The 22,343-nt window shown below is 36.7% G+C and overlaps 1 protein-coding gene across 1 annotated transcript; it reads left to right on the forward strand.

The window, feature by feature from the left end:
• The first annotated feature begins 1,988 nt into the window (after positions 1–1,988).
• Positions 1,989–7,011, forward strand: LOC113333651. The gene is made up of 3 exons (XM_026580072.1): positions 1,989–3,454; positions 4,304–5,777; positions 6,475–7,011. Exons 1-3 carry the CDS (start codon positions 2,278–2,280, stop codon positions 6,677–6,679), a joined length of 2,856 nt encoding a protein of 951 aa, XP_026435857.1. The 5' UTR covers positions 1,989–2,277; the 3' UTR covers positions 6,680–7,011.
• Positions 7,012–22,343: the final 15,332 nt, after the last annotated feature.

Consider the following 22,343-nt stretch of genomic DNA (forward strand, 5'->3'; position numbering starts at 1 on the left):
ACTTTTAATGTCTACATAGATGTACACTTGTTGATCGTTAACGTGCACATAGTTCTACACCTGTTAGTTAATGTGTACATAAGTATACACTTGTTGATCGTTATTGTGCACATAATTGTACACCTCAAAATCAATGATGGCCCATTTTTGGCCATGTAGGTGATAGCAGCTTTGACTGTGGGCCAGATAAACCAGGTCTTGTTCATCTTTGTCCTTTATATTTGTTCACTGTGCTTGACTGCACATATTTTTCTATAGATAAGTCGACCTTTGTCAGACTATATGTCCACCATTGTGGATATCCTAGATTTGGCGATAAGGAGTTACATGACTTTCCAAATTGGCTCAAGCCCACGTTAGGACTCTTAATCAAATTTTAGTGACCAATCTTTTATCAGTTCTTGGATGTCGAATCAGTGAAGGTATGAGCCATTGACTGTTGGTTATAACAGAAATTTTACATGTGTGCATTTTGGTACCTATAATATAAGTGTACATTGTGAAACATTGTCGTAGACATGTGGCATATTTTACACCATATACTTTCAAAACTGACTGATCTTTTTCCATACATGCTAGGTTGCTTGCTGGGAGCTCCAAATGAATATTGATTGCCAGGGGTAAGCAAGAGAATGATCTCCGAAGGGTATTATTTCATACTTGTCCATATTAACTCATTTCTACTATTTCAGTGTTATACCTACAATCTACAGATACTTTAAACACTTGCTTTACTAGTTCTACACCATTATGTTCTTTAATGATTTTATGACCTGTTTTTGTGGGTATGTATGTTGCATTTGTTGGATTTTTTCAGTGTGTACATAGTTGTACACCATTGTAATATATGGTTTGTTTTGTGGGTACGGATGTTAGATTTTCTTAGGTGTGTGCATAATTGTACATCATTGTGCTCTCTCAAAAATATAGAAAAATTAATTGTTGATGAAACCCTAAGTTGTTTTTCAATATCATGAGATGATTTTAAGCATGTTTCTTATGTGTTTAGGTACTTTCGAGGGAGCTTAAGAAAGTGGAGAAGAACAACGGACATGTTCTATAGATGGACAATTTTTTAGATTTTCCGATTTTAATAGCATACTTGCTAATGTATTTCGGTGCTTGTTATGTGTTAGATGTTGCTTTACTAGTTTTTATGCATGTTTTGCAGGGTGTGCATATTGATGCACCGGTATAATTTCTGTGAAAAAGTAGGTTTGAGAGTGGATATGATGACCAATCTCATCCATGTTTTGTTGGTGTATACAAAGTGGTGCATATGTGAAAAACTGACTGCGTAAACTTTTAAAAGTTTCGTGCAGGTGCACTTTTTTGTACAATCAAATAATGGAGTGAAATTTTTTTTTTTTTTAAAAGTGAAAATTATATAGTTATATGGGTACTCTTTTTATAACTATCGAAAAGAGCTTTCCGAATATATAAAGTTTGTGAATTTTGGTTCAGCGGTTCGAAAGATAAATCGTTTCAATTTTTTTTTTATATTATTTAAAATTGGTGACGTTCATAAGTCGCTGCGAATTAAACTAAAAATATTTGGACTAATTGTAATATTAAGGGTTATTAGTATACTTTCCGTATTTCAAATAAATAAAGGACTAATTTGTATCTAGTTGAATGAGTATGGACTAACTAGTATATTTGGATGGGATTTTGGACTTAACCGTATTTTTCCCGATAGGGAGTTGGACAGGAGTGCCCCTCTCACACGGTGCCGCAGCTCGGTGCTCTTCTTCGTGAATGTATTCCTCTTCTTCGTGAATGTATCATTTTCGGTATATCTATTATCTCCCCATATTCTCTGTCTGACACGAATACATAAAAATATCACGTGATCGCACATTTTCGCGCTGTGCGAGTAGGTGTAGTCACTTCCTCATTGACTATTCAGTCCTAGCCTAAATCCCATAGAGTTAATGAAGTTATAGGGGTAAAAATAGAAAAGACAAAAAGCGACTGTTCAGTTCTTAGTACAGTTTTATCTTTTTCTTCTCCGATACACCTTCCCTCTTCTCTTATAATTCCAGACAAACTCTGTGATTTCCTTCGCAAGCATATTTCTGAAGTTCATCAACACTAGGTTTGATCTTTTGAAACGTTATTTTATTTGTTTTGTATATTTTTCAGATATGATGATTACTAACTATAAATGGTTAAGTACTGTTTTGTTTCCTCTAATTAACTTCATTTAAAAGGTACATACATATTGTAAACCCTAGGCATAGTTCTTAATTTTCTGCGAAAGGGTTTTTTCATAGAATGGAATCCGATTGGGGGTGTGATAAAAAAAGAAAAGGAGATGATTTTACATCAGAAAAGAAAGATAAAAAAGAAAAGGAGATGATTTTACATCAGAAAAGAAAGATTAAAAAAATGAAAGAGGATGAAATCGATACCTGGAAGAGGAGGTATTCAGATTTGATGGAGAGATTTAAGATTCTGGATAAAGTAGAAGCCAGAAATGTAAAGTTGAAAAAAATCTTAGATCATCAGGAACATAGGAACTCTGTTCTGTATGCATCATTTAAGGAGAAAGAAGAGGAATGTCGTGAACTTGAGGATAAGTTGAGTGACTTATATGAGAGATGTTATTATGCTGAACAAGATTTTAACGAGTACACGTTTATGTTCGATGAATTGTGTCAGAAGATCGAGGGTTTCAAGAAGAAGATTGGGCAATTTGAGTTTCTAACTTGCTCGAAAAATCCTGCAAAAATTAGTGAGTACAGGAAACAATGTAGTGAAATGCATGAAAAGATTAGAGGATTAGAAGAAGATAAGAGAGTTGTTATAAAAAAAGGGTTGGCGGAACAAGAACGAATCGCATACTTGGAGAATCAAGCGATGTTTAGGTTGAAATATGAACTTGAATTAGAGAAAAAGTCAGATGGTTATCGAACTAAGTATAATGAGTTGTGTATGAGGTATAAGGAGAAGAAAGCAAGAGTGACTTCTCTTGAAAATGAGGTTAAGGAAAATAAGGGATTATGTGTTCAGCTGAATGAGCGAATAGCTAGTTTACAAGAAGAACGGAAAGTTATGTGCGAGGTGGAGAAGAAAGCTCAAGTTAGAATCACTTACTTGGAAAAATTGTTAGGCAAGAGGATGAAAAGTGATAAAAGAGACTTGAAATTGCCGAACTTGGGGTTAGATGAAGAAAATTCGACTTTGAGATGTTCCGGAGGTTCTCCTGATTATGGTGAAAGAGAAAGTGACCAAAGAGGTTTACATAATGAAAATTCTTGCAATGATAAAAGGGCGAACGATACATACAGAAGACTTCGCAGTGAAATGAATGGTGGGACTCATGAGGCCTATGTGGCTCGGACGACATTCACAAAGAAAATGATGAATAATGCTGAAAAGATTCTTACTTCTGGTTTTCGAGATAGTAACAACTTCTCATCTCAAGGAAACAAAGATGCACATGTCTCAGGTAATGACATTTAGATATGTTTTTTAGTTACTCAATAATCACTCTTGCTCGCCCATATCCTATTTTTATGTTCATGTAAAACTTTAACATTCTCTTACCCGTCTTCACTTTCATATAGACCACTTCTTTCTTGCTCTTTGTTGAATTGGTGAAGGGAATAACCTGTGTAAGTACTGTTGAGACGAGGCTCCAGCGATCCACATTCTTGGCATTTATTGTACTAGCCCACAAAAGAGTTTTTAATTTCAGTGTTGTTCCTTGAGTTTGGGGATTTGTAATTGGTAATATTAATTGGGCGACAGTTTTTTGCACTCTTATGTTTTGAATTGTCCATAAGCAATCCCATCTATAGTCAACATATGTTGATTTTTTTTTGTCTTAATCAATTCTACTGTTACCAGTATAACGGATCTTATATATGATGTTCCTTCCATTATTGCTTTGTAAACTTGGTATGTTACCTTTAGGAGGAGCCTGTGGTTTTCTGCAAGAGCCAAAAATTCTGACCTACTGATCTGTATTCACTAAATTTGGTGTCATTATAAGGCTGTTAGAGATTCTGTTCCCAGTTCTTCCCCTAGACCAAAACTACGTCTATGTATTTATAGGAGACATTATAATCTTGTAAGGGTTAAATCTTAATAGCTTCATTTTTCTTATTAACCACATGGTATAAAAGTAAAGGTCGAATTGACCATATAGTTACCTCTGCCAGTAGTACAAAGTATAAACGACCACAAAGACGATCCATGCGGAAAAATTACTTGCATTTTATTAGTCCATTAACATCCCGTCCTATTCTATTATAAAAGATACATCTGTTTGAGCAATATAGTTTGAAACCAGCAGGTACTGTTGAGATCTGTGACAACAAGGATGAACATATTAGTCTGCGGCGTATTTGCCACTCTGGAGGCAGAGAAGGGATGCAAGTTTCAACTGGCAATAGAACTGAAAGATGTTTAAAAAAACCATTATCTGATCAGATAGGTGAGGTATATGACAGCAGTTGTGATGAAGATGATACACCATTATTTTCCGCAGTGAAAGGAAGAAGGTTTTTGAAAATTGTAACCAGTGACGGTGAGGAAGATGATACAACTCTACTCGGTGAACTTCATGAAAAGGTACTCGAAGAGCTTACAGTAATTCCTAAACTCAAACTCTCTCCAACGGATCTATGTGCATGGAATTCGTCCAATGTTGCTCTCTCTTCTGGTGGTCAGAATGTTGAAGAATTCGTCTCCCCTTCAGGTCAAAGACAGGTATCACTGAGAAAGCGTGAAGAAAAGAAGAGTCAGGCTGATGAAACATTTAAAAATGTCAAAGACATCTTAGCTCTGAATGATCTTGAAATGTCTGCATCACCAGCGCAAGTAAAGATAGGCAACCCAACTTCTGAGAATGACGAACAGAATGTGGCACAAGAGGCTGGTTCTGAGAGAGAGGGTGACAGTATGGGTGGATGTTTTGAAAATATTAGTCCGCGGCGTGTTTGTCACTCTGGAGGCACAGAAAGGATGCAAGTTTCAACTGGTAATAGAACTGAAAGATGTTTTAAAAAAACATTATCTGATCAGATAGGTGAGGTATATGACAGCAGTTATGAAGAAGATGATAGCCCATTATCTTCCGCAGTGAAAGGAAGAAGGTTTTTGAAAATTGTAACCAGTGACGGTGAGGAAGATGATACAACTCTACTTGGTGTACTTCAAGAGAAGGTACTCGATGACCTTACAGTATTTCATAAACTCAAACTCTCTCCAACGAATCTATGTGCATGGAATTCGTCGAATGTTGCACTCTCTTCTGGTGGTCAAACTGCTGAAGAATTCGTCTCCCCTTCACATCAAAGACAGGTATCACCGAGAAAGCATGAAGAAAAGAAGAGTCAGGCTGATGAAACATTTAAAAATGTCAAAGACATCTTAGCTCCGAATAATCGTGAAATGTCTGTGTCATCAGCACAAGTAAAGATAGGCAACCTAACTTCTGAGAATGACGAAGAGAAAGTGGCACAGGAGGCTGGTTGTGAGAGCGAGGATGACAGTATGGGTGGACGTTTTGCAAAAGGGGTTGATAGTGGAGATAGCTCAAGCGACTCAGAAGATGCAGTGGATAATGAGTTAGATTTTGGTCGCGTTGTAGCAATGATGAGAAGTAACACAAATAAAGAGATGAAATGGCAAAATGAAGCAGATATGGGTTCCTCATTTGAGAAGGATCCCGTCCTTTGTATGAAAGCTGTTTGTGCTCTACATAGGCAGCAAGCAGATGATGGAAAATCAATTAAGGGTCCGTTCAGCCAGTTTTCTGCACTCAGGTTTGCTAACACAAGCCCATTATACTCATTTATTTCACTTCATTTAACTCTTCAATAGATGTTTTGTCGGTTTCCTTTAACTAGTAGTTTTAGTATAAAGCTTCAATGTTCGTATTTATAGATGTTCATTACAATTTGGTTTCATCCATACTCGTACATGAGATTTTACGTCGAATGAAGGTATACTGTCTTTTCATATTCGTCTAGAAGTACGGCTGTGCTCAACGTTGCCCTGCTTTTTGGTTACTTACTATTAGATCATTTCCCTGACACCCAAAGATTCTTGGTTTGATTATAATGACCACCTTGTGGTAGAATTTATTTGGTTGGATCATCTTGATATGTAAGAGAGTCATTATAGACTTGTAAGCTTAGGAAACATTAGATGTGGATCAGATAATTCAATATAAATGCCAAGCTATCTTCACATTGTGAAAAAAGAACAGTTAATTCTGTTTGCTAGAGAGTAGAGCCTCTCAAACTTCTACTTACATATCTTTAGCATGATTGTCCAATTTGTTAATGTCATGCTGCCTTTTTGATTTTTTATATCTGCCTCCAACAAAATCTTGTAACTGGGATGTAGTGCCACTCATTGGAAATGACCGCTGCAAAGCAAAAACCCTCAAATTTCTTTTTTCACGTGTTGGTTATTCAAATTTTCTCTTAATACTTTGTCTCATGCATTATACTGCAGCGGAAGTGATTTAGCTGAGTTTCTAATGGATTGGAACCCAGAAGTTGATTTGGAGAAGTCTGTAAAAGAGCTGGAAATTTTTGACCGTGAAGGACTTGAAGATTGTAAAACCTTGGCCACATACTACTCGAAGCAGTTATTCTCCATTTACCAGAAAGGAGAAGATCCCTTCTTTAATCCTTCATATCTTAGGCTTACAGCCTGACATCAAAATCGAACTGCAAACTTTTGGTGGATCAAAATCAAACTGCAAACTTTTTATTCTTCTCAAGGCACTAACTGGGAACCACCCTTTTTGATCAACTGTAAATTTCAGAAATGATAAATAGGCCTCCCTACCGAAGGCAGTTTGGTTCTTCACTTTCTTTTTAGTTATAACCTTCTTTGCATCAAAATATATACGCAGTTTGATCAGTTGTGGATATTTAAGCCAGCAACATTGTTCGAATGGAAAAGTAAGTGCATGTTCACTTTTTGTTCGGTGAAACAACTTGGGAGCAGCATTGTTTATACTCCCGGCTCTCTTCTTGTGTGGAAGTAGCAGTATTATATTTATAACAAGGGATCACTCCAAGGATTGAATATACATTAATCATGTCTTGTTTACTAATTACAGTAATGTTGCAAATGAATATAAGAAATGTCTTGGGTTGAGGATAGTCCTACATTACGAGCAACTTAAGATCCAATTATTATATTCCGACACTCTCTTCGTAGACTAACCACCAAAACATAGACTAATGTCATCCACCATTAGATTTATAAGGATAGACCCTTTACGAATGTCAATGTCCTCCACCATTAGATTTATCAGGACAGGCCCTTTACGAATGTCATCAGGACAGGCCCTTTATGATTGCCGTCGACCACTGGATGTATTGGTCAGCAGCATATGTGAGCCGCTTTATTAGTCAACTTGATTTATGTTAGAGGGAGAGTAAAAGAGAAAAACTCATAATAGACTCACTAACTAGGTCTTGTTCTATATATTTTCTCAACTCGGTCTAAGTTTCCCTTACTAACCACTCAAATTCTTCATGCGGATCATAATGGATTTTTTTTTCTTACCATCTTCGTCTTTTATGAAAAAATCATAAAACCTTAGAAGTGTCGTTTTATTAATCCTAATTTAGTTTCTTTCACAGATAATCAAATCTGAAATTTAAGTAAAAAAAAAATCAAATGAATGATCCAAAAATTTAGAAGAATGGAGTAATTAGTTAGTTCCACATTCTTCTTCTCGTGAAATCCTTTACGGATTATCTAATATTATATAAAATCCGATTAAAAACAAAAAAAAAATTAGAAAGGTAATATTTTGGCAAGAAAGGGGATCAAAATATTTTATGAGGATCGTTAATTAAACCTCTCCAGCTTTTTTGGATGCTTCAGTTGCAATCAAAAGGAATTGATTGAGTATGTATTCAAAAACAAAGCCACAGCGAAATTCATGAGATTCGATTCAATAGTAATTTATCGTGATCTAAATATATAGTTGATTATTGTCTACTGATTACAAGGTTGGGTGGAGTAATGAGTACCGCTGCATATCATTTCCTATTAACAGAGTTCAGAACGAGACGAGATAGATGATCATTACGACACAAGGGGTATTACGGACCAAGCTACAAAACTATACAGAACCAGACCTAGTTAGTAAATCGAATACGAGATTTGCTCTTCTCGAATCATATTTTGTTCTCCCTCTAACAAAGATCGTTAACTTTTAGTGAGACAATAATTCTTAGTCTTTTGTATACTAGCTAGTATACGTATGAAAAACTAATAATATAAACAAGGAACTATTCAACATGTAAAGTAAGGTAATTAAGAGAGAAAGTGGAGCTTTTCATTTCACCGAAAAACTAATTACACTAGTAGACGGTCAACATCATATTGTGTTGGATGTCGTAAAAAACATGGACCAAAATGGTTGAATATAGTTATGCAAAACATACCAAAATTTATTTTTGTATGTTGTTGTTTTGCAAAACGAATGTGCTCGTCACAAGAATCCCCTGGCACACCATACCCAAAATACTTAGGGATGCAATGATCTTTTGTTCAAGACTATGTCTTCCTACACTTCGTGCACAACAACGGAGGTAGGGGCTAAGGAGAGGTGTAGCCCATCCAATTTTTTTATATTGATATTGCCATGGAAAAGAGCCAAAAAGAAAATATTTAGCCCATTCAAAAATATATATGTCTGCGACGGCTAAAGTCAAGGACGATTCTGAGGCGATTCTAGGGTATTTTCTTCGTCTTCCCTTCGCGTCTCCTCTGGTGAGATGCAATCTTCTTCTCAATCTTCAAATCCTCTGATGGTTTCCTCCATACCACCAGGGGTGTCTCAAATGGGGGATATAATTTCTTCTGTTCGTGGTGATGGTTCTTCAAATCCTGTTACTGGATCTTTAGGTTCTCCTGCTCCTTGGTCATCTTTATTTGACAAGACGAAAGAATCGGTCATCTCTGCCGATATGGATTTCTACTCGTACCCAGAGGTTGATGGAAAGAAATTTATGGATATTCCTTATGAGGCTTTTGAGGAAGACATTCGTCTTTGTGAAGATAAAGTAATTGGAGCATTTGTTGGTCGACGATTTCCATTCAATTGGGTAAAGAGTGCTGTAAATCGGGCCTAGAAACCTAAAGGCGAATTCCAAATGACAATTCATGGTGAGAGTATGTTCATTTTTGATTTTAAATCTGCTGAGGATAGAATTAGAGCATTAGAAATGGGGCCAATGTTCATATCTAATAGACTGTTTATTGTAAAGCCTTGGTCTAGAACAGTGGAACAGGAAATTACTGAATTAAAATCACTTCCTATATGGATGAACTTTAGAAATGTCCCTTTATTTATGTAGAATAAAAAGGGGCTGAGTATGATTGCTAGCTACTTAGGGAAGCCTTTAATGATGGATACTTAAACTCTAAACAAGACCAGGATGAGTTATGCTAGAATATATATTGAAGTAGATGTTACTTGTGATTTCCCAGATTCTTTTACTTTCACTTTGGGTGGTAAGGATACTGTTGAAATAAAGATGGATTATTCTTGGAAACCTCCAAAATGTAGTGAATGTACTGTGTTTGGTCATGTTACTTCAAACTGTCCAAAGCATGTTAAACCATTGCCAAAAATAGTTCAAAAGTGGGTTCAAAATAAGACAGACACTAACATGGATGAAGACGGGTGTATCCAAAAATCAAAGAATGTAGTTCAGAGAACTGAGTTAAATTCTGCTATTGCAAATATTTTGACTCCAACTGCAGTTATTTAAGTTGACCCTATGGACTCTGATCAAGGAGTCAATAATGTTTTACAGGAAGTTGGTCTAAGGAAAGAGAGTAATGTCAATGAACTTATTTCTTCAAACCCTTTATTTATATTGGATAAAGGTTTGGACTCGTCTCAAGAGCAGCTTACTGAACAGAACAAGGAGAATTTTCAAGCAAGTGTGCAAGTTGTTTCTCAGAAGTCTAATGCAACTGGACCATCAAATACTGGATCAAGAGCTCACTTCCAGAGGAGAGAATCACTTGTTCCACCAGCAATGAACCTCTTCCCTAAGATTGCAGACTTAACGAAGTCTGTTAGAGGTACTTTAACTCTTCCTAATACTTTTAAATAATGTCCAACATGGGATGTTGGAATATAAGAGGTATAAATGATCATCTTAAGCAGTTAGAAATTAAAAGGTTAATTAATATTAATAATCTCTATCTAATTGGTATTGTTGAAACACATGTACAAGTTTCTAATAAGGATATAATAAGGAATTTTATAAATCCCTCTTGGAGTTTTCTTGATAATGATAATACTTTCTGTTTTGGTAGAATTTGGGTTGCTTGGAACCCTGAAGATTTTCATGTTACTTAAATAAGTTCTTCTCCTCAAGCCATGTTTTTGGATATTTCTACTTCTAATTCAAATAGTTTTGTGGTAACTATAATGTACGGTGACAATTACTACCTCAATAGAAATTTCTTATGGGATTCATTTTCCTCTTTTGCTTCTCAAAATAATAAACCATGGGTCTTAATGGGAGATTTTAATTCTCTTCTGGTTCCTTCGGATAAAGTGGGAGGTTCTACTATTTTGCCGTATCATTATGAAGCCTTTGTTAGATGTGTTAATTTCTCTCAACTTTTAGACCTTCGCTTTTCTGGTTGTTTTTATACTTGGTCTAATTGGCAGTCTAGTGGAGTGATAAGATCTAAACTAGACAAAATTATGGTGAACTTGGATTGGATTCAGCAATTTCAACTTTCTGCAGCAGAATTTCTTCTCCCTGGTATCTCTGACCACTCACCTGGGATTGTCTCTATTTTTAAAAAAATAATTCATGGTCCACCTCCTTTTCGCTTTTACAATTTTTTATCTGAGGATGAAGATTTCTTGAATGTGGTCAAGTTTGGATTGAGCAAACCTGTGAGAGGCAATCCCATGATACAGTTAGACAATAAATTGAAAAATGTTAAATCTGGGATTATTAAGTGAAGGAAGATGAAATTTAAACATATGTCTGATCAGGTTTTACATGCAAAAAATAATATGGATAATTCTCAACATGATCTTCGGTTATTTCCTCTAGACCATGAATTAGCAAGAAGGGAAAGAGATTATGTAGCTGAATATGTTAAACTTGCAAAGTATGAAGAATCTGAAGCTAAGCAGCTGTCTAGAGTTAAGTGCTTAAATTTGGGTGATTCTAATACCTCTTTTTTTCATAATTCCCTTAAAGAGAGACGATCAAGGAACAATATTCTAACTTTGTACTCTAGTGATAATGTGAAGTTAACTGAGGATAAAGATATTGCTCAAGAAGGTATCTCTTGTTTCTGTGAACTGTTTGGAAGTAATTTGGATGATGAAGTTTTAAATGAAGATTTTTCTAGACTCAAATTTACTGCTTGTGTACAACAAGATGATGTAGCTGACCTAATTAAGCCAGTCACTAGAGAAAAAGTTGTAAGAGCTCTTCATTCTATTGGTCCTAGTAAAGCTCTAGGTCCAGATGGGTTTTCTAGTCACTTCTTTAAAACTAGTTGGGCTGTGGTAGGGGATGAGTTTGTAGCTGCTATTCAAAACTTCTTCTCCAAATCTAAACTCTTAAAAGAAGTTAATAGAACCTTTATCACTTTGATTGCTAAGAAGAAGAACCTTATTGTGATTTCTGATTTTAGACCTATATCTTGTTGTAATGTTATTTATAAATGCATTATCAAGATTTTATCTCTTAGAATGAAAAAGATTTTAAATGGGTTGATCAGTACAAATCAGTCTGCCTTTATAGCTGGAAGATCTATTCAAGACAATATTATGGTGTCTCATGAATTGGTAAGGAATTATCATAGACCTAAAGGTTCTCCTAGATGCACTAAGAAGATTGATCTCAGAAAAGCTTATGATACAGTCAAGTGGGAGGCCATTTTCTATGTTCTCAAGCAGCTTGTTTTTCCTAACATTTTTATTAATTGGATTGCTTTACGTATCAAGTCAGCTAAATTTTCTATCATTTTAAATGGATCACCTTATGGTTTCTTTGGAGCAAAGAGAGGATTAAGACAAGGATGCCCTATCTCTCCTTATTTGTTTGTCTTAGCCATGGAGATTATGAGTGCTACTCTCCTTCATCAAGTTCAAATTCAACAATTTGGGTTTCATCCAAGATGTAAGTTAACAAATCTTACTCACCTTTGCTTTGCTGATGATGTGATGATTTTCTTAAAAGGTATTGTGGCTGCTTCTAGTTTAAAATGAGCTTTAATTGAGTTTAGCAGTTACTCTGGATTGGAGATAAATAACCAAAAAACTTCCCTATTCTCCTCTTATGTGGATGAAGACACTTTGAAACATATTTTGTTAATTTTAGATTGCTCTCAAGGGGAATTACCAGTCAGATACCTTGGAGTACCTCTTCTTTCTACAAAATTATCTTATAGAGACTGCTTGCCTTTACTGGAAAAAGTTGATGATAGAATCTATTCTTGGAAGTACAAGTCTCTTGCTTATCCAGGTAGAGTTCTTCTTATTAAAGCTGTTCTTTGTGGTATGCTCTTTTTCTGGTTCTCTTGCTTTATGCTTTCTAAGAGAGTTATTAAAGAGTTAAACACTAAGTTTAAAAGATTTCTCTGGACTGGATCTGATTTAAAGAAACGCTACAATCCTTTGATTTAGGATTTCATTTGTCATTCTGATAGACACATTTTTGTGTCCGATTTGTCTCGATTCTATATATTGTTAGAGCTCATTTTTGTACTTATTATGGTGTTTTATTTATTTGTAGGTAATTTTGGCCAATAAATATTTTTGGAAAAAATTGGCTCGAAAAGTTGTCGGAAAGCACCCGGAGGACATTTTCTATTCGGGCTCTCACTTTGGATAAGGGGTAACCTAATTACTAAGGGGCATCCCATTTCCAGACAGTTGCTAATCGCACCCCTACTCTGGATAAGGGGCAACCATCTTCAACATTTCAAAAACCAGGTTTTGGCGGGAAAATAGTGCAGTGAAGATTTGGCAGTCGTGATTTGGAGGAGTTTGAGGTCGATTAAACCTTTGATTTTCATAGGATAGACTCCTTATGGGTCTAGGAATCTGATATGGGTGTTTAAATTGATTAGACTGGGCTCAATCAACGGATTTTTCTCACAACAGAAAATATGGAAAGTCACGTGTGTGACCTGTTTTAGGGAATTTTAGAGAGATAAAGCGCTGTAAACCTTTCCAAAGATTTGTATTTATCTAAGGAAGAGTTTGGAATAAAAAGGAAAGCTCAGAAACACGTAGAAATTCTAAAACAAGAAAATGCCGCAACTTGGCTATGAAGAGAAGGAAAGAGATTTTGGAAGATTTGGGAGAGATTTAATCGGTATTTTTGATATAAATAGATGTCTTGGGTCATATAGAAGAGGTGTCGAGAGTTTGGGAACCTAAGGATAGTCAGAGAAGAAGAAATCAGAGCTTTACCAAACTCTGTTTCTGTTGCTGCTGCTGCTGCTGAAGAGGAAGAACGCGAAGAACATTGATGTACAGGAAACAATCGCAGAACAGTGTCGTTGTTTAACAGCTGAAGAACATTAAGCTGTGCAGGGCAGTCGTATTCTAGGGTCTTAAAATCAGCGACAAAGCAACAGTTTTTCTGTAACAGTTCCATTGTAACAGCTGTTTTGCAACACCAATACACTGTTGCAAACATTTTGTGTTATTACTTTTCACTCTTTTAATCATCTTATGAGCAACAAACACATATTTTGAGATCTTGATTAATATGAGGAGCTAAACCCCATTGCTGAGGCGATAGGGGAAGCTATTTTTCCAACAAAAAGTGGTATATTCTATTTTATCTTTTTATTTGCAATAATTATATGATTATTTGCCTTGAACTATTATTGAATATGATTTTTATTTGATTGATTGTGATCTATTTTGATGGAGTATGCTTAGTTTTAAGACTTTTGATGCTTCATACTTGGTATTTACAATTATTACTTTTGAAAATCTACTTGTTGCAATATTTTAGAATCAAATTAAACAAGAAAATTGCATAAATATAAGTATTGGTCTAATCACTTTGAACTTGGAAAGTAGTGGAATCTTAGCCTCAGTGTTTCTTTTAGTATTGATATCATATTTGATTGAGTTTGCTATAATTTTTAGTGAGTTTTCTATTTTATATTAGAATTTAAGTCTAATTAATATCCTTCACAAGTCTGAGAACCGAACCACTTTTACCACTATCTACAAATCACATTAATTTTTGGCGCCGCCGACGCGGACTTTTTTTTAGGGTTTTAGATTTATTTTATTTTATTTTTATTTTTTATTATTATTTTTGTCCTTTTTTATGTTTTTGGGTATTTATCTTGTGTCTACAGGTTCTGGATCATAAAGAAAATTGAGCCAAAGAGTTTGGTGATTTCATAAAGACTTGGAGCTAAAGATTTAAGCAAAAAGAACAAAAAAGAAGACAATTTTATTTTAGACAATTTTAGTTCAGGGTTTGTTTAATTTATTTAAAAAAAAAAAACTGTATTAGGGTTTATTATTTTTGTAATTTTTCTTTATTTTTTTGGACGTTTGGACTTTGGGACTTTGGGACATTATTTTTTTTTATTACCCTACGGAAAGGTACTTTAAATATAAATTGTTTGCAGAGATGGAGGACAATTACGATATTGTGTCTCCACCTTCGGTTCGTACACTAGACATCGGAGTCAGTGGCCCTAGTCGACTACAACCGATTCATCCCCCGTATGGAACGAGAGGTAAGATTTTAAACACTCGCGAATCCCCTGTCAGCGAGTTACTGGACTCCTTCGTATGCATATATGTTGAGGACTGAATACGGACATTTATTTTTCTAGTAAAGGGCAAGGCCTGGCCATACAAGATAAAGGTTCGGATTTCATCACCGTTCTCTTCTTGCCCGCCTCAGGAACACATAACCTACACGAACCTAATCCTAAAATTTTGACTAGAACGAGCACGATAAGGTAACGATCTTAACAGGAAAGTCATTCGAAAAATATTGGTTACTCTTTTAAGCATACTTCGAAGTTCTTGACGGTTTCTGTAAGTTGAATGCGTGACTGCACCGCCTTTTAATACCGGTGAGGCCTTGGGTATCAAATCTCCACCGATCTTACCTCGCCTCTATTCAACTTACGTTAACTCGGATTGATTCCAGAGGGGTTTGCTTAAATTGTAACGAATTCCCGTTCGAAGGATTAGAAGCTGGTCTGGAAATAATCTAAGTGGAGCCATCATGCTTTTTGTTTGCTAGAAATCAATAAGTTTGATTTGGTTGAGTCGGCCTTGATCTGTGTTTGCTTACCCTTCAAATTTAGAAAATTCTATTGTATGCCTGAGCATAAAAGAGACGCACTAGGTAGATTTGTTAAAGAGAAACCTAGTAGTTCGAAGCGTCTCGATTACCTTAATCTAGAAAGTTCGGCTTTTGAAGAGTCTGTTTTTGAACGTTCTTTGACTGAGGAGAGAATCCCTGTTGCTCCGATAGCGCCAGAAATGGCAACTTTGAAAACTTTGTTGAATCCAACTAGGACTACCCGTCCTTCGTGTATTAAGTTCGATGAAACGGAGGCACCCTATGAACTGAAACCTGGGACCTTACAGATGCTCCCAATCTTTATAGGGAAAGAAAATGAAAACCCTTATTACCATGTTAGGGATTTTGAGGAAATTTGTATTACTCTAAGAATTAGAGGCTTAGATGATGATGCTTTGAAACTTATGTTATTCCCATTTTCCCTGAAAGATAAGGCCAAGTCGTGGCTGTATAGTTTGGACTCCGAGTCAATTGAGACATATGAACAACTTACATATGCCTTTTTCAATAAGTTTTTCCCTAGGCATAAAACATCGTCTATTAGGACGCAAATATGCACATTTTCACAACAAGAGGGAGAATCTTTATATAGGTATTTGGAAAGGTTCAATGATTTATTAGCCCAGTGTCCTTATCATGGTTTAGAAAAGGTTAGGCCAGTTCAGATCTTTTATGAGGGTTTAGATTATTCCACAACGACCATGGTTGAGTCTCTATGCACTGGTGGATTTGAAAACCAAACTGTTGATGCGGTGATGGAATTTTTTAATGAAATCTCCGAAAAACCCAGCAATGGGAAAATAGTTGGGCACCCCAGAAAACAATTCTTTTAAGTAAAGGAAACGTTAATAAGGTAGAAGGAGGCTATGAATCAGATGCCAAAATTGTTGCTATAGCAAAAAGGTTAGAAGCCTTAGAAGTGGGCCAGACTAGTGGTAGAGTGGAGCCTTTTTGGGAAGGCCAGAATATTGAAGAGCAGGCCAATGCTCTTTATAATAACACTAGATTTGATAACCGTCAAAAGATTGACCCATATTCAGAAACCTATAATCCTGGTTGGAGAAACCATCCGAACCATTCATGATCTAAGGGCCAAAGTCAAGGTCAGTTTAGTAATTCTAATGCTCCCCCAGGTTCTGGCTATACTAAGAATCCTTCAGCTCCAGCTCAGTTTCAGAATCAGTCAGATAAGAAAATCCTAAGTTTAGAGGAATCTCTCGCCTTGTTAACTCAGCAAACTGCAAAATTGCAGTTATCCGTAGAACAGAGTCTACAAGCTAGTAGCAGGATAGGACAAGAAAATAGTCAGGCTATTTCCGAGTTAAAAACCCAGGTTGGTCTGATAAGTGATTCTTTGAGAGAAAAAGGTAAGTTTCCTAGTCAAACACAACCCAACCCTAGAGGAGTTCATGAATTAGGTGCAAAACCATCGAATCAATTGAATGTTGTTAGAACCCTTAGAAGTGGTAGAGTTGTAGACAATAAGGTAACCATGCCCGATAGTGAACATACTGTAGTTCACCCCTCAGGATCTCACCTCTCAGACCAGTAGCTGAAGAGACTGATAAAGTTTCTGATGATGTGAATTCGGTTCCTGAAAGGTCTGATTTTAGGCCTAGAGCCCCATTTCCTCAGCTATTAGTACCAACAAAGAAGGAATCGAACTTTAATGACATAGTGGAGGTTTTTAAGCAAGTTACCATAAACCTTCCCTTATTAGATGCAATTAGGAAATTCCTGCTTATGCCAAGTTCCTTAAGGATATGTGTACGCGAAAGCGAAAACTTAGCGTCCATAAGAAAGCCTTTTTAGCTAGTCACGTAAGTTCAATCATTCAGAACACCACAACTCCAAAGTACAAAGACCCAGGTTCTCCTACCATTGCTTGCACAATAGGTAACTTCCGGGTAGAAAAAGCTTTACTTGACTTAGGAGCCAGTGTGAACTTACTGCCATTCCATGTATACTTACAGCTAGGACTTGGTGAAATGAAACCTACTCAGATGACACTGCAGTTAGCTGATAGGTCTGTTAAAATCCCTCGAGGTGTTATCGAGGATGTTCTTATTGAGGTCGACAAGTTTATTTATCCAGTGGATTTCGTGGTCCTAGATACCCAACCTGTCCCTGACCCAGAGAACCAGATACCTGTGATTTTAGGTCGCCCATTTTTAGCTACGTCTAATGCGATCATTAACTGTCGAAATGGTGTGATGAGTTTATCTTTTGGTAATATGACTATGGAGATGAACATTTTTAATGTCAGTAAGCAACCTCATGAGCTAGATGACACATGTGTTGAGGAGGTGAACATGATAGAAGCCTTAGTTCAGGAGTCATTACCAAACATCTTGTCTAAAGACCCATTAAAAAGTTGTCTATCCCATTTTGGTTTATATTTTGACGACGATAGCACTATTGAACAGGTGAATGCTCTATTAGATTCTACCCCTGTGTTAGACACTGATAGATGGAAAGCTAGGTTTGAACCGTTACCAGTTTATGAGACTACCCTAATTTCTTCTGAAGAGCCCCCAAAGTTGTACCTTAAACCACTACCCGATACTCTAAAGTATGTGTTTTTAGGCCCATCTGAGACTTTACCTGTGATTGTAGCTTCCAATTTGGATACTGATCAGGAAAGTAGGCTAGTAAATGTACTTCAAGATAATAAGGAAGCTTTAGGGTGGACTATAGCAGACATTAAGGGTATAAGTCCTACTGTGTGTATGCATCAGATTCATTTAGAGGAAGACTCCAAACCTTCTAGGGAGATGCAACGTCGACTGAACCCTAACATGAAAGAGGTAGTTCGAAAAGAGGTGCTTAAGTTGTTAGATGCGGGTATTATTTACCCAATTTCAGACAGTAAGTGGGTCAGCCCTGTTCAGGTTGTCCCCAAGAAATCAGGTATCACTGTAGTCCAGAATGATAATAATGAATTAATCCCAACCCGAGTGACCACGGGATGGCGTGTGTGTATTGATTATAGGAAATTGAACAAGGTCACAAGGAAGGATCACTTTCCCCTTCCTTTTATCGACCAAATGCTAGAGCAATTAGCTGGACATAGTCACTATTGCTTCTTAGATGGATACTCCGGTTATAATCAGATCGTTATTTTCCCAGAAGACCAAGAGAAAATCACTTTTACCTGTCCCTTTGGTACCTTTGCGTATAGACGCATGCCTTTCGGGCTATGTAATTCCCCTACAACTTTTCAGCGTTGTATGATGAGCATATTTTCTGATATGGTAGAACGGTTCTTAGAGGTCTTTATGGATGATTTTTCAGTGTTTGATTCATCTTTCGATGAGTGCTTGCATCATTTGACATTAGTGTTAACTAGGTGTAAGGAAAAAAATTTAGTGGTTAATTGGGAAAAATGTCATTTCATGGTTAAATCAGGAATTGTATTAGGGCACATCGTCTCTTCAAAGGGTATATAGGTAGACAAAGCCAAATTTTACCTTATTAAGACTTTACAGGTCCCAAAAACCGTAAAAGATATTAGGTCATTCCTAGGGCGTGCAGGTTTTTACTGTCGATTCATTAAGGATTTTAGCTTGATTTCTATACCTCTTTGCAATTTGCTTGCAAAAGATGTTAAATTTGTCTTTGATGATGCTTGTTTAGAGGCTTTTGAGAAGCTTAAAACTTTACTCACTACTGCCCCGATAGTCCAGGCACCTAACTGGAACCTACCCTTTGAGATTATGTGTGATTCTTCAGATTATGCTATAGGCGTCGTTTTAGGACAACGAGAAAACAAATTACTTCATGTGATTTATTATGCTAGCAAAACTCTGAATGATGCCCAAATGAACTACACAACTACCGAGAAGGAACTTTTAGCCATCGTGTTTGCCTTGGATAAGTTTAGGTCCTACATATTAGGTTGTAAGATCATAATCTATACAGATCATGCTGCTTTGAAATACCTTTTATCTAAGAAGGATACCAAACCTAAATTGATTAGATGGATCCTATTGTTACAAGAATTTTCCCCAGACATTAGAGACAAAAAGGGTGCAGAAAATGTAGTAGCAGACCACTTGTCTAGGCTAGTTGTTAGTTCCCCCAGTGATTCCCTTCCTATAAGGGATAGCTTTCCTGATGAACAATTGTTCTCTGTTTCCCAATCACCTTGGTATGCAAATATAGTGAATTATCTTGTTACTGGTCAAACCCCTCAACATTGGGGTAAGCAAGATCATTCTAGTTTTTAGCCGAGGTTAAGCATTTCTTTTGGGACGATCCTTATCTGTTTAAGTATTGTCCGGACCAGATTATTAGGAGATGTGTATCTGAGAGTGACCAGTCTAGTATTATCTCCTTTTGTCATGAACATGCATGTGGGGGTCATTTTAGTGCTAAGAAGACTGCTGACAAGGCAGCAGCTCAAAGAAATCTCCAGCTCAATGAGTTGGACGAGATTCGTAAAGATGCATACGATAGTGCTAAGGAGTATAAGAACAAAACGAAACTTGTGCATGATATGAATATTTTACGAAAGTCATTTTCTCCAGGTCAAAAAGTTCTTCTGTATGACACTCGTTTGCATCTATTCCCCGGGAAGTTGCGCTCTCGGTAGACCGGTCCTTTTGTGGTCCGTACTGTTTTTCCTCATGACGCTGTTGAGATTGAGACACCAGATGGTAGTAGTTCTTCGAAGGTTAACGGTCAGCGATTGAAGCCCTTTTTAGAGCCTTTTCCTACAGGTGATGTTGAGGAGGTCCCTCTGGAGGACCCTGTTTACCTTGATTGACCATCGAGGCGATTTTGTATGTTGTATAATATTTCTGTAGGTTATTGGTTACACTTCACCCAGGTACTATCTTTCCGACTTCTCTCTTTACTATTTCCTCATGTTACTTATATTTTTGGTACTGTTCTTTGATTAGAAACATTGAGGAAAATGTTAGATTTAAGTTTGGGGGTGGGGTAGAACTTTTTGTTACCTTTTCGTTGTAATAAATAAACTCCAGAGCCTAGAAATTTATCCCTATTAATTATGGCACTAACCAATATAAGTGGATGGAAGCATTTTGGTTGTAGGAGTTGAGGAACCAATCTGACTAGATGGCAGCATCTAAAGAGTCTATTCCTAAAAGCACAGATGTCAGGTGTTAGAAATAACATGATAGTTTCACCATATCTCGTTGAGTCCTTTTCACTTCTGTTTTTATTTTGTTTTGTTTTTAAACTATGTTTCTCTAAGTGATTAGGTGGGGCTCACGATTCAAGTTGTTACCAATGCTAAGGTGAATTAGAGTGATTGAGATACAAAAAAAAAAGAGAAAAAAAAAAGAAGAAGAAGAAGAAAAAGAGACCAGACCATCATACCAACTGGAGTAAATTCAATAAAGTCGACCGTTGGTACCCTTGTATATGCCAATGTGTTGATATTAGTCAGACCGGTATCTCACTCCATTAGGATGGGTTCATTTTTGCGGAGGCCTTCAGACAGATATGAGAAACACCGTTCACCTAGTAAACATCAAAACCATCTATGTTTTTTTATATCCATCTTCTTGATCTATCCATGTGATTAGTTTTGACTCCGGATATTGATGTCCATAGTGCGAATATCTGAGTAGAGCTTTGTCACTTCATATGAATTTTAGTATGCTTGAGTGAAAACTCGTGTACAACAATTGGAATTTCGCATCAGGGTACTTCCTCCTGTAGTCAATAAGTATGCCAACCAAGGAGATTCTTTGGTGCCTTCCAAGGTTCTGTGTAGATAGCTAGGGTCTGGAGTATAAAGGTTTTGTGGGTATACCTCTGGTAAGCCCTTCGGAGACAACACTCCGCCACTAGGGACACCTAGGGGTTTAAAGGCTTATTGCATATTTAAATGCAATCGACGATGCCTGCGACAGTGAGTTAGGATTTTATTTTTGCTCGAGGACTAGCAAATAATAGGTTTGGGGGTATTTGATAGACACATTTTTGTGTCCGATTTGTCTCGATTCTATATATTGTTAGGGCTCATTTTTGTACTTATTATGGTGTTTTATTTATTTGTAGGTATTTTTGGCCAATAAACATTTTTGGAAAAAATTGGCTCGAAAAGTTGTCGGAAAGCACCCGGAGGACATTTGCTATTCGGACTCTCACTTTGGATAAGGGGTAACCTAATTACTAATGGGCATCCCATTTCCAGGCAGTTGCTCATCGCACCCCTACTCTGGATAAGGGGCAACCATCTTCAACATTTCAAAAACCAGGTTTTGGCTGGAAAATAGTGCAGTGAAGAACAATTTTGGCAATCGTGATTTGAAGGAGTTTGAGGTCGATTAAACCTCTGATTTTCATAGGATAGACTTCTTATGGGTCTAGGAATCTGATATGGGTGTTTAAATTGATTAGACTGGGCTCAATCGACAGATTTTTCTCACAACAGAAAATATGGAAAGTCACGTGTGTGACCTGTTTTAGGGAATTTTAGAGAGATTAAACCGCTGTAAACCTTCCCAAAGATTTGTATCTATCTAAGGAAGAGTTTAGAATAAAAAGGAAAGCTCAGAAACGCGTAGAAATTCTAAAACAAGAAATTGCCGCAACTTGGCCGTGAAGAGAAGGAAAGAGATTTTGGAAGATTTGGGAGAGATTTAATCGGTATTTTGGATATAAATAGATGTCTTGGGTCATATAGAAGAGGTGTCGAGAGTTTGGGAACCTAAGGAGAGCCAGAGAAGAAGAAATCAGAGCTTTACCAAACTCTGTTTCTGTTGCTGCTGCTGCTGCTGAAGAGGAAGAACGCGAAGAACATTGACTTACAGGAAACAGTCGCAGAACAGTGTCGTTGTTTAACAGCTGAAGAACATTAAGCTGTGCAGGGCAGTCGTATTCTAGGGTCTTAAAATCAGCGACAAAGCAACAGTTTTTCTGTAACAGTTCCATTGTAACAGCTGTTTTGCAACACCAATACACCGTTGCAAACAGTCTGTGTTATTACTTTTCACTCTTTTAATCATCTTATGAGCAACAAACACATATTTT

Source organism: Papaver somniferum, unplaced genomic scaffold (assembly GCF_003573695.1).
Source record: "Papaver somniferum cultivar HN1 unplaced genomic scaffold, ASM357369v1 unplaced-scaffold_133, whole genome shotgun sequence".
In the NCBI taxonomy this organism is placed as follows: Eukaryota; Viridiplantae; Streptophyta; class Magnoliopsida; order Ranunculales; family Papaveraceae; genus Papaver; species Papaver somniferum.